This window comes from Cydia pomonella, chromosome 8 (assembly GCF_033807575.1).
Source record: "Cydia pomonella isolate Wapato2018A chromosome 8, ilCydPomo1, whole genome shotgun sequence".
Lineage (NCBI taxonomy): Eukaryota > Metazoa > Arthropoda > Insecta > Lepidoptera > Tortricidae > Cydia > Cydia pomonella.
Genome location: NC_084710.1, coordinates 19,388,327 through 19,400,002, shown reverse-complemented (window position 1 = coordinate 19,400,002; position 11,676 = coordinate 19,388,327). Strand labels below are relative to the sequence as shown.

General features: G+C 36.3%; 1 protein-coding gene across 1 annotated transcript in view; it reads left to right on the top strand.

Moving 5' to 3' along the window:
• The window catches only part of LOC133520786 (mannosyl-oligosaccharide alpha-1,2-mannosidase IA-like), a 181,247-nt gene continuing 169,571 nt past the window's right edge, over positions 1-11,676 (top strand). The window contains exon 1 of the mRNA XM_061855447.1: positions 1-760. Within this exon, the coding sequence (XP_061711431.1) occupies positions 149-760 (612 nt within the window). The 5' untranslated portion in view covers positions 1-148. The remainder of the gene's footprint in view (positions 761-11,676) is intronic.

Sequence of the window (11,676 nt, the reverse complement as noted above, 5' to 3'; positions counted from 1 at the left end):
CCGTTGTTGGAAAAGCGCACTGTGTTCCTTCAACTCTGTTGGCAGCTTGGCAGATGTTTAATGGCGACCGCTAGTGACGGGTCGCCTGCATGACCTGTCATCCACGAACTATTTACCGTAGAACCTTAGGGCATTTGTTTACGTAAATATGACGGGCATATTACCATCCTACCAACGCTTTGTTAATGGAGTTCCGGTGCCGTCCATATCTCGGCGGTCGTTCCGCCTTCGGGAGAAATATTTGATTGTTTCTGTACTTTTGACATTCGGAATAGTGTGGCTAGGAGCGCTGTTCTATTTGCCTGAGTTCAAAAGTTCCACGAGTGTGAACGATAGTGTGTATAATGTGTACAAACGTATTCAGAAAGCGGGGCCGGAGCTGCTGATGCCGCCTCCGCTGGCCCAGAATGAGTTGGGAGACTTTCCTGCGGCTGCTCACCACGGGGAGTCGGTGGACGGGGTGGATCCTCATGTGGCTGAGGACAGGAACCGTCTGCGGGCTAAGATAGAGGAGGACATGGGCATGAAAGTGCTGGAGAGGCCTCAGTTTGAGGCAGTGCCATCTGCCTCCTCATCTAAAGGCACAAGTAAGAGGCCAGTGGATGCTCTTGAAGAGCCCGCTGCAGGAAATAATGCTGCAAGCAAAAATGTGTCTCCGTCGGAACCTAAATTGGAAGGGTCTGAGAACCAGTATGCGGTTGTGGCGCTGAGCTCAAACGCTGATCCCGACATCAAGCATAAATTAGGAGTTGTTAAAGAGGTAAGTGGTTTAAAAATTAAATTAAATTAAAAGCGTTTGTATAATATTATAAATAACGTTGATAAGCGAATATGCACGAATTTATAAGTACTATAGTATATAAGTAGGTAATTAGGTACCTCATAAGTACTAACATTATGCGCCCTATCCGGGTGTCATGTACTGACTACATTCAACTAACATCTTCTGTAATGCACATGACTTTTAATGTTGAATAAATGAAATAAACAAATGTGGTAATTTTGTGCAAATACACAAATTAATTATCCTCATTTGCCATTTATATTATTCAAACAGAATGTTAATATTGAATAAGCAAGATAAATACTATTAAAATAGATTATGTAAATGAGACAGATGTGTTAAAATTTGTGCTCCATTAAACAACATTAATTCCATTTAAATTATATGTATGTAAACACTTTATTGTACATAAGACCAGTTAAGATACAATAAAACAGAATGTTTGCATATTATAATTACTTAAACATAGCTTTTTTGGATTAAAATCACTAATATTGCATTATAGCATTTAGAAAGTTCATGTTTTGAATACATTTTAACTGCAACCACGACCAGTGAAACCTGCTTCGAAACTTTGGAAATAAAGGTAAGAAAAGAAATTCGCAATAGACCTGGTTTTAAATATGTTTTAAAACTAATATAGCAATTTATCAGGTTGATAACCATGCCAGCAATCACTAGTATTATCAAAAGTATTGATTATTTATTTTTCGAAATAGGAACTAGCTATTTTGATTTGTGCTTGAGTAGTGTAGCCGTAGCTTAATCAAACCATATAAATAGTTAAAATAACATTTTCTGTTACAGTTTTTACATCATAATATGATGAAATATTTATATAGCCATTTATTTCCGATCCTTGGTTACAATGTTGTTTAAAACCTGACTATATGACTGAATATATGATCATTGTCAAGAGGGCACTGTTATTCTCATGTATTGGGTGACAGTTCAGTTTAGTATGAAAAATTTAGTTCCATTCTAATTCCGCAATATGGCGTGTGATCATTTATATTACTGGTCAGGTTTTAATTGATATATATATATATATATTTTGTAAACTACAGAATGTCCCGCAATTCGTTGTGCCCTTTGGCATAAGCCTTCTCCAACATTCTCCACTGAACTCTGTCCTCTGCAAATCTAGACCAGTAAGGTCCCAAGGTTAAGTGGATATCATCTACCCATTTTGTTTTAGGACATCTTTGTTTTCTACTTCCATCTCTTGGGTACCATAGGGTAACTTGTTTGCTCCATTTGTTTAATTTGCTTCTAAGCATGTGTCCTGTCCACCCCCATTTTAAATGGTCTATCCAGGTAAATATGTCCATAATCTTGGTTTGAGATTTTATCCCTTAGCTTAACTCCTAGGATACTTCTCTCCATTGCCCTTTGACATTTTGCCAATTTCTCTCTATCATTGACAGTAAGTGACCAGGTCTCACACACATATGTTATGCATGGTAGAATACAAGTGTTGAAAGTCTTACTCTTAATATGAGACCAGTACTGTTTCCATCCACAGGCTATTCTGAAGTTTACTTCCTTAGCCATTGAGTCATGAAATATTAGGAGTATATTAATTAATTAATATTTGACAACTGGTCTAGCCTAGTGGGTAGTGACCCTGCCTATGTAACCGATGGTCCTCGGTTCAAATCCCGGTAAGGGCATTTATTTGTAATGAACACAGATATTTGTTCTTGAGTTATGGGTGTTTTCTATATTAGTATGTATTGATATATACAACGTGACATTGATCTGGATCCCGAATAGAGTTCCTTCTCAGGAATGTTCTAATTTGATAAATTATTTGATTAGATAAACATTTAAAAAAAATTGTTAAAAAGTTAAATTAATTCGAATAAATCATGAATAAATAGGAGCATACTGTGTTAGTCGTTCACAATGACAATATGATTAAAGTGACACTAGTCACTAGTCAGTAAATAAATGTTATGTCTAACATACTCTTTAATTACTGTGTATCTACATACAGGTTAATACTGTGTCGTTTGGAATGAGACTTTTTACATAGGTGAGAAATACCCTAATCAACATGTCCTATTCATCTATATATGTATTTATCTATACGCAACCATAATGCAGTTTTCAAAGTTACTGGATTAAGTGTTGATAAGGCCTATTATTTACCATTTACCTGCTTATTCTCAGGCTATAAATAGCCAGTCACGGTTTTTACTTGGCTATTGTTTCGAGCAAGCTGAACCATGCTGCTGTTCTATTGTGTTGCAAATTGGTAACTAGTCACAGATACAATTATCTCACAGGGCTAGTTTTTGGTGTTCTAGAGTGCATGGATGTGAATATTGCTATAGGATCGTAGTCATAGTAAGATGTCACATGGCAGATTTGTGCAGTACGATTGGCTGCTTAGATAACAGAAATTATATTAATTTTAATTACTATTTTGGATTTCACGGGTCTATAAATCCCGGTCTTTTGATTGGCTTCCATGGGCATATTGATCCAACATGTAGAGGCCCTTAGTAGAGCTTTAATGTCATGTAGAATGCCTGCTGGAACTTTTTGCTAGCCTATTGCTTTTTTTTAATAATTACTAACAGCAAAAAACTGTCTCAAATAATTGATTAAGTTTTTATACACATACCTGTTTAATGGATTTAATGATTTTTGTTTGAAACATGTGTCAGCACTTAATTTTATGAAAAGGCATTAAATTAAAAATTATCATTAAACGTAATAGGGGGTCATCCACATATTAGGTCACAGCAATAGGGGGAGGGGGCAGGGTCATGTCAAATGTGACATACGTGTTAAAAAGATACGAAGAAGCATGACAAGGGGGGAGGGTCCAAGTAGGCGAAATTTTGTGGTCATTTTGCGGAACTTATGATGATATATCATTTGATATTTACCAGTCGCTTTTCGGTCTATTTATTCCCAATCCCCCAAAGACATCCTAAAAACATCGTGACGAAACCGGACTATTCCTAAAAGGCCTAGTTTTCCCTCAGGGTTGGAAGGTCAGATGGCAGTCGCTTTTGTATAAACTAGTGCCTACGTCAATTCTTGGGATTAGTTGTTAAGCGGACCCCAGGCTCCCATGAGCCGTGGCAAAAAGCTGGGACAACGCGAGGAAAATGATGATGACTCACAGTCTGATAACTATTTGGTATAATGTAATACCTACTTAAATTCCAGAGCAGTTCATATCGGCAGAGTTATTTTATTAATATAGGTACCTAAGCTTTAAGGAAAAAGTCCGCTGAATTAGTTGTAGGTATGTGTGTTGTTTTATCTATGTATAAAGCATGTTTGACGCTACGGCCATGACCATTAGTAGTTTTCTATTTATTTTGGATCATTTTACCTCATTTACTAAAATCCTATTTTAGTAAATGGTCAAAAATTTTTTCGTTGGCTGTCACTCCATCACGTTTTCTGTCCCCAAAATATGTGATGGAGTGGAGCTTTTTTTGAGATGAAATTTATTTTTTAATGTTTCTCATGCTAAATATATGTAATCTACAGCTAGAAATACATACAATAGCACTAGTTTTTTTTTATTTGATAGAAAACACAAAGTAGCTTATAGCGTCACAGAGTGGTCAGAAACAAGACAATAAAAATAATATTGACCATAATACCTATCTTAGTTCTTATGCATTCGAACATACGTTATTTTTACTGTAATATATGAAGGTCAACATGATTATAAATGCTAAATGTCAAGTGTCTGTCTTATCAAAAATATATACGTCTGTGACGTATCTACATTAGACCAAACAGACGCAAATAAAAATTGTAGGTCCATTTGTAAGTGATCCTAAAGATTATTACTGGACAGTAAAAAGTCAGTTTAAAAAAAAATCTACGTATGTGTAGGTTGTTTCATGCGCGTCACGCAGCGCCAGAATATTAGGTAGGTCCCTAATAGGGACTCCCTATATAAACTTTTAAACAATTTACAACCCGAATATACAGAATACACTAAGCATGTAGGTCAGTGGTTCCTAAACTTTTCAGTCCTGTCACCCCTAAGACTAACTAGGGACCCTGATTATACCCCTCCTCCCAATAATCATCAATAGTCTTAGTCTTTCTTATAGGTCTAATCTTTGTTAGCTTTAATTAAGCTTATTACCCCCGTGAAATACCAGTTTTACCCCCACGGGTGTAATTACCCACAGGAACCGCTGATGTAGGTGCATCGCTACACTTGCGTGCAAAAGCACGCTGCCGATTATATGTCATTAGCGATTCGTCTGCGTCCGTCAAATGTCAGCGGACAACGCGGTTATCACACTGATGCGTATCCGCGTGCCGCTCCGGTGTGTGAGCGAGACAGCGCTATACACGTGTATACGTATATAGCGTCCCGCTCGCACAATGTAGACCGCCTAACGACCCTATATGAAGTTTTATGGGGACTGTGGGACTTGTCACGCGCCGTCTTGGCAAACAGGTGGGACGCATGTGAGACAGTCGTAAACTCTTTATAGGCGGAGGTATGAGCGACACGTGATGGGTACACTTGCGTGCAAAAATACTATGATGATTTTCACTTACGCTGTAAACGTAATTTTGCATGGGGTACGGTATCGTGTAGAGTTACCCAAGTCTCTAAATTGACCCTTTGACCTATGTGTACGTTGTACCTGCCACATAAAGTCACGCAATGTCAAGACACATGTAGTTTGGACACACTATTTTGCCCGCCAGTGTACTCAGACTTAGTGTATTAAGAAGTAAGTATACTAAAGCCAAGGCTCCGCTTTTCTCGTGGTTTACCACTAATTTTTGGGCCGACAACCCTGGGCATAATACATATGTAAGAACTAAGAAACATTCATATCACGAAAAACGTTTATTTAACTTTGACCGCCAATGTATTTTTTCGTATAAAGAAGTAGGTACAAGTCAAGGCTCGTCTCGCGGTTCGGCGCTAATTCCTCGGCCGTCGACCCCGCGACGGGTGACATATATGTAACAAGCAAGCGTGCATATCACGCAAAACAAACTACATATTTAATTTTGGCCGCCAGTGTGTCGTTATAAAGAAGTAGGAACACAAAGTCAAGGGTTTCCTCACGGTTTGACAGTTAGGCACTAATATCTCGGCCGACGACCGGCGACTTTATGCCTAACAAGCATGCACGCATGCATATCACGCAGAATCGTTTTGACCTACATGGACGGAACACAATTTCTTGACGCAAATCGCACAGCTGACTTGAGAAATTCCAATCATGTCAGGGGTCGGCAACTGCGGCTCGGGTCAGTTTTCGAAAACCTGTAGGTAGGTAATAAATGAACTGATTAATTCGATTGCAGTTAGTTCATGGCCTTGACCCTTTAACGGTCCGGATATTCAAAAAAACCGATTGCCTCTTTAACTTTATTTTATTTGATATAAAAATCAAACCCCCACGGTAGCTTTAGGTTTATAGTTAGGTGGGTCAAAATTCTTTTCGTTGTCTTGTTTCTGACCACTCTGTCACGCTTGTATCTATGTCTTCTATCAAATAAATAAAATCGAGTGATATTGTATGTCTTTATAGCTGTATTATATTTTTTTACTTAAAAAAATAGAAGACTAAAAATTATCCCATACAAAAAGCTACACTCCGTCACATTTTTTGGGGACAAAAAACAATACAACGAAAATAATTTTGACCGAGGACCTGCAGCTTTTTAGGACCGCCAAAAATATAAAACTGATTTAATACAGACAAATTATGGTCACAAGTAGTTCGCAATAATATATACCGGCTTGAATTTCAGTAAATAGAGCGTGAATAAGAAGAAAACTGCCTCGTTTATTTCTGAAACTTTGAAACCTCGATGTTACGAGAAACTTTCGACACAAAACTCAAACACTTAGCAGTTTCGATTATGAAGTGCTTTGTTTATAGGCACTCATGTACCGTGGACGTAGATCAAAAACTCTAGTAAATATTTAGGTAAGCCCACCTATATGACGATTCTCGGCAGCATCGATCTTTTGTTTTTAAAGTTCATTCAACTCGTGCCGTTGGCTTAAGACGAAAGGGGACCGACCGCTTATCCATACGAACGTAATCCACATTTTCCTTTTTACACAATTTAAATTAACCATATATATTTTTTAGACTTTTTGATTATTATAAGAGATTTTTTTTTTAAATATGTATGGAATTTCTTTTATAATAAAAAAATAGAACAAACTAAGGGGCATAGCTATGGTTAATATGGATAGATTGTGTGAAAATAATGTCCACGGTGTCAATATCTAGAGAGGAAAATGGGGACTATGTTTGTATAGAGAAGCGTTCGTGCTATCTCTAATGCTATACGATTCTTTTATCGAATTTACGAGCTCCTCGCCTTTTGAGTTGCAATCCCTGAAGATTAAAGTGCTTATTCTATTTATTTCAAGTACCTAAATTGATTCTTTGAATCTATTCTCTAACTAAATGGCAATCGGATGGAACGGGGTCTTAATTGTAAAAGCTATAAGACTAGAAAGCACTTAACCTATTTAGTAGTGACCTTGGGTTCAAATCCCGGTTGGAGCAAATATTTGTCATCGGAAGAATATTCATTTTTAGTCTTGGTAGTCTGACGTTTTTGATGTATTTAAATTATTGTCTGAAAGATCATGAAATAGTATTAAATAAAATGTACAATTACATGTATTATCTCGAAGAAATATTATTAAATTATTATTGATAATTACCGTGAATAGGTATGCAATAGTATATTTTATTTTTATTTTATTTATTTTACATGGAGAACCAACAGCTATAACTATGCTAATAACAACATAAATAGTGATACAGAGCCAATTATAGGATCTCTCATATATTGTATATGTATATATTATATCGGCGCCTAGTACCTATCTGACTACTTACCAACAGGCCGTATGCTTGTTTGCCACCGGCGTAGTATAAAATAAAATAAATATTTTCTACTCTATAACTATAAAATATAGCATCACTTATCTTGGAGTTGTGTGCCCCTGATGTTTATTTTAGAAAGAATGAGCAAAACTGGCCATCGATGACGTGTCGTGTGCGGGTTTTAAACAATGCATTTTCTTTGCGTGGTAAAAGTTCAATGGTTCCATAATCGAAATACCTACTCATCTATTTGGCCTAACTAGGCATATACATAATAACATACAGGGTGTTTATTTAGTCACCTGCAATAATTTACACTGAACAACAAAAAAATTACTCTCCCAAAAATGTCAAGGTCAGAGATACAAAATGCAATGGTGTGTGTCCCATAGTAAAAGTTGCTCAGTATGACCTTTATATTCACCCCATAAATTATTGCAGGCGACTGAATAAACACCCTGTACATTAATCATTCAAAAACATCACTCTAAATTCAATTCTACAGGCTAACATAAGGACACAACTCATAATTATAAAATAATCATAGTCATATTGATATTTTTAACTCGAGATTTGCAATATTTCGGAAACAGGTTAGTTGGAAGTTCTTTGCCATCTAATAATTACGTAGGTCACTAGATAAGTTTTGCAATAGACAAATATGAAACAAAGAGGTGGCCTATCACATATACTTTTTAAAACTACTTTCCCATAGTCAATGATTGGCCGGAAAACATTCACTTAATTTTTAAATTTACTTATTAAAAAATAAATTTAAAGTTTTAAAACGTCGACTTGGGCTAAGGACGATTTACGCGTATTTTATACAACATTTTCATTTCATACAAAGTTTAGATTTTTCGCTTTCTTGAATACCTATTAATACTTATTATTTATACTATTTATTTTATTATTTATTTTATTTATTATTTATACTTTTACCTTAGACCTCATTATGTTACTAAGTTAATTAGTATTTTGAACTTCCACATTATCCTTATTAGGTATCATTTGTATTCGCTTTGTTCACATATGTGGTTGCAATAGTGCGTAATCTTAGTTTAGTATTATGTCACTACTTGTGAGTTCCTATAATTGGCTTCCTGTATCTACTATATTTTTCTATGTTAATGTCACAGCTGTTGGATCTCCAAAAAAACTTATCTAGTATGTTACGTACTATTACGTTAAGTCTCTATTAATCTTATATGTTTGTTTCAGTCCCACTTTCCTTTTATGTATGTATACTAAAGTTCTTTGCTTTATTTTCTTTCTCTTTATGTGAATTACGTATGTTTTGTGTCTAAAACTGTTTTATTATGTACTTAAGTGTAGTTTTCGCTCTTTAATATGTATTTCATGCTTCGCATACATGCGTTGGATGGCATTCCCAATCAAATTATTTTTTGTAATAAATGTTATCTGTTATGTGTGCCTAATACACAAATACTCGTAAAATAACAATAATTTGCAATAAATTACTTTGCCACTCTTGTGCATAAAATGCTACTTTTTCATCAGTTTTTGAAGAATAAGATATCCTGAATGACAAGAAACCTTTTACAGTGTGGTGTGTGGTGAAAATTAATTATATCTATTTACTATTTGTCTTTTCCAAACATCTGACGCGATATATTGCAAACCTACTTTAACACGTATGTACCTTGAATGTATGTCAATTCGAATGTAACTTTATGCAAACGTGTAACCGATACAGATGTCAACGGCAGTGGGAATTGGATTCCAATGTCTGCTGCCTAAGACCGATGTTCTACTTTCATATATTGAAAATGTAACAGTCACGGAATACGATACAGCAGAACCTGATGAGTATGACCACTTTTTCCCGCGTTATACGCCTTTTTACACTCCCGCAACTTGTTTTCCTACGTTTTTGCATTTGGTCCCTTGAGGTTCCTTCAGAATAGTTTTATTCTGGTTTTACAGTATTACTGTGATCACGTATAAGGAAGGATACAGGTAATTTCTCCCTGAACGTTTAAGAATTGGTGTTGGACGTTAGGAGAAATTACAATCAGTTAAAAGACTAACGAGTAGATGCCATTTCTAGCTAAAAAGGTAGCATTTTGGTTCGTATATAAGCCAGATCTAAGCCCACTATCCAATTGCCCGAGGGACAACCCTACAAAGCCATGTTAATCTGGGTAGCGGATCCATACCTGCCGGGTAGGTACCATTCGGAATCAGACTGCACCCCCTTGACTGCTACAGTATTGCAGAGCTACATTACTACCGACTGCATTACTGCCGCAAATATCAAAAATGCCGGTAGTAACATCGGTTTTGACTTGCGGCAGCAATGCAGTCGACTGCCGTACTGCACGAAAAGTCAAAAAGGTAATTTTATCAAGACAATGCAGTTGGTTGTCGACATTACTGCAGCAGTAACGCTGGGGCAGTCTGAATTGAAACGGCACTACCTTAATAGTGTATATACCATTATTTATTTTTACTTTTGACGTGCGATTATGACAACAAACTTGATGATATTGTCAATAAAGTTACCCGCAATTAGTGTAACCTGCAGTTATTCCTTTGACTTGGTTAACCGGCGCATAATACCTGGGTTTTTTGCAAGCCCTTATTCAATTTTACTTTTCTCCTTCTCCGACTGTAATCAAATCAATTTTATAGTTGTTAGCTTTGTAGCTGGCCCCCAACGGCTTATCCTTTGTCTATCTATTGTTAACTAAAACCGCGCGTGCCACTACCTGCAAAAAAAGGGTCGTATAAATCTAATTGGCACCTGAACGCGGGCTAGTCCAACGCTCAAAAAACCAGTGTAGGTGCGCTCTCCGATAACGCGCCTTTGTTCCGCATATCGAAAACACATTTTAGACTGGTTCGGTAGCGTTCGACTCGCCGGCACTCAGTAACCGTAGAGGGACCACACAAGAAATCGCAAATTATTTTTCCATTTGTTCATTTTGAATCTTATTTCAATTACCATAGGAGTTGTAATTCAATAACCGGTTAAAGTGACCGGGCCATTTTTAGGGTTTTTATGCAGGTAGTGGCACGCGCGGTTTTAGCTAACAATAGACAAAGGATTAGCCGCTAGAGGCCAGCTACAAAGCTAACGACTATACAATCGGCGTTTATTCCAATGCTTTGAGCGGAAATTTTATAAACATACTTTATAATGAAAGAAAATACAACCTCGACTCGTGTCGGGGGCTGATCAGGTGATGGAGTAGAAAGTGCGTAAGGCAAAGCAAACCTATTAATTTGCTAGTTACATATATTAGGCATTTGGTAGGTTATGTTTATATAATCCAACTTGCTTATATGTAATAAAATCCTGTTACTACAATCTGGCAAGCCAACTTTGTCCGTATTTGAAATAGCGAAATTCAAAATTCGTATGAGAGATCGAACCTTCGCGTCTACGTTTTTCAAATTTGCCGCCTTTTTCTACTGACAAAGCTAGCTGGTCAGAGTATAGTATTTACCGTAATTTCTGTACTGGGCCCATTTCTCGAACGGTATTAGTCTAATATAATTAGTGTGTTGCCAGGATAATCCATACGACTTGGCAGGGGCCCATTTCTCGAACGGTATCAGATTAGTAATATTAGTCAAAGAACTGTCAAGTCGTATGGGTTACTATGGCAACACACTAATAATATTAGACTAATACCGTTTGAGAAATAGGCCCTGGTATGTAATAATAGACCCCAGTTTAAAACAAAAGGAGCATTATAATAATGAAAATCGTAAAAAGTATAACAACTAATTTTATTTATTGAAAATACTCCGGTAAAGCCGATACTAAAAATATGCAGAAGCATATTACGTTGCGAATAGTAATAGAAAGTTATAATAGATCTATGGTACAAAAATGTAAACATATTTTTATGTCGACCGTACTTTAATGGTTCAGTTTATTGGTAGGTAAAGCTTTAGAAAATAGTAATAAAATTTTATTGAGATTGCAGCATTATGCTAATTTCACAGAACAACTGATAGTGCAATTATGATAATAAAGTACTAATACTTAAC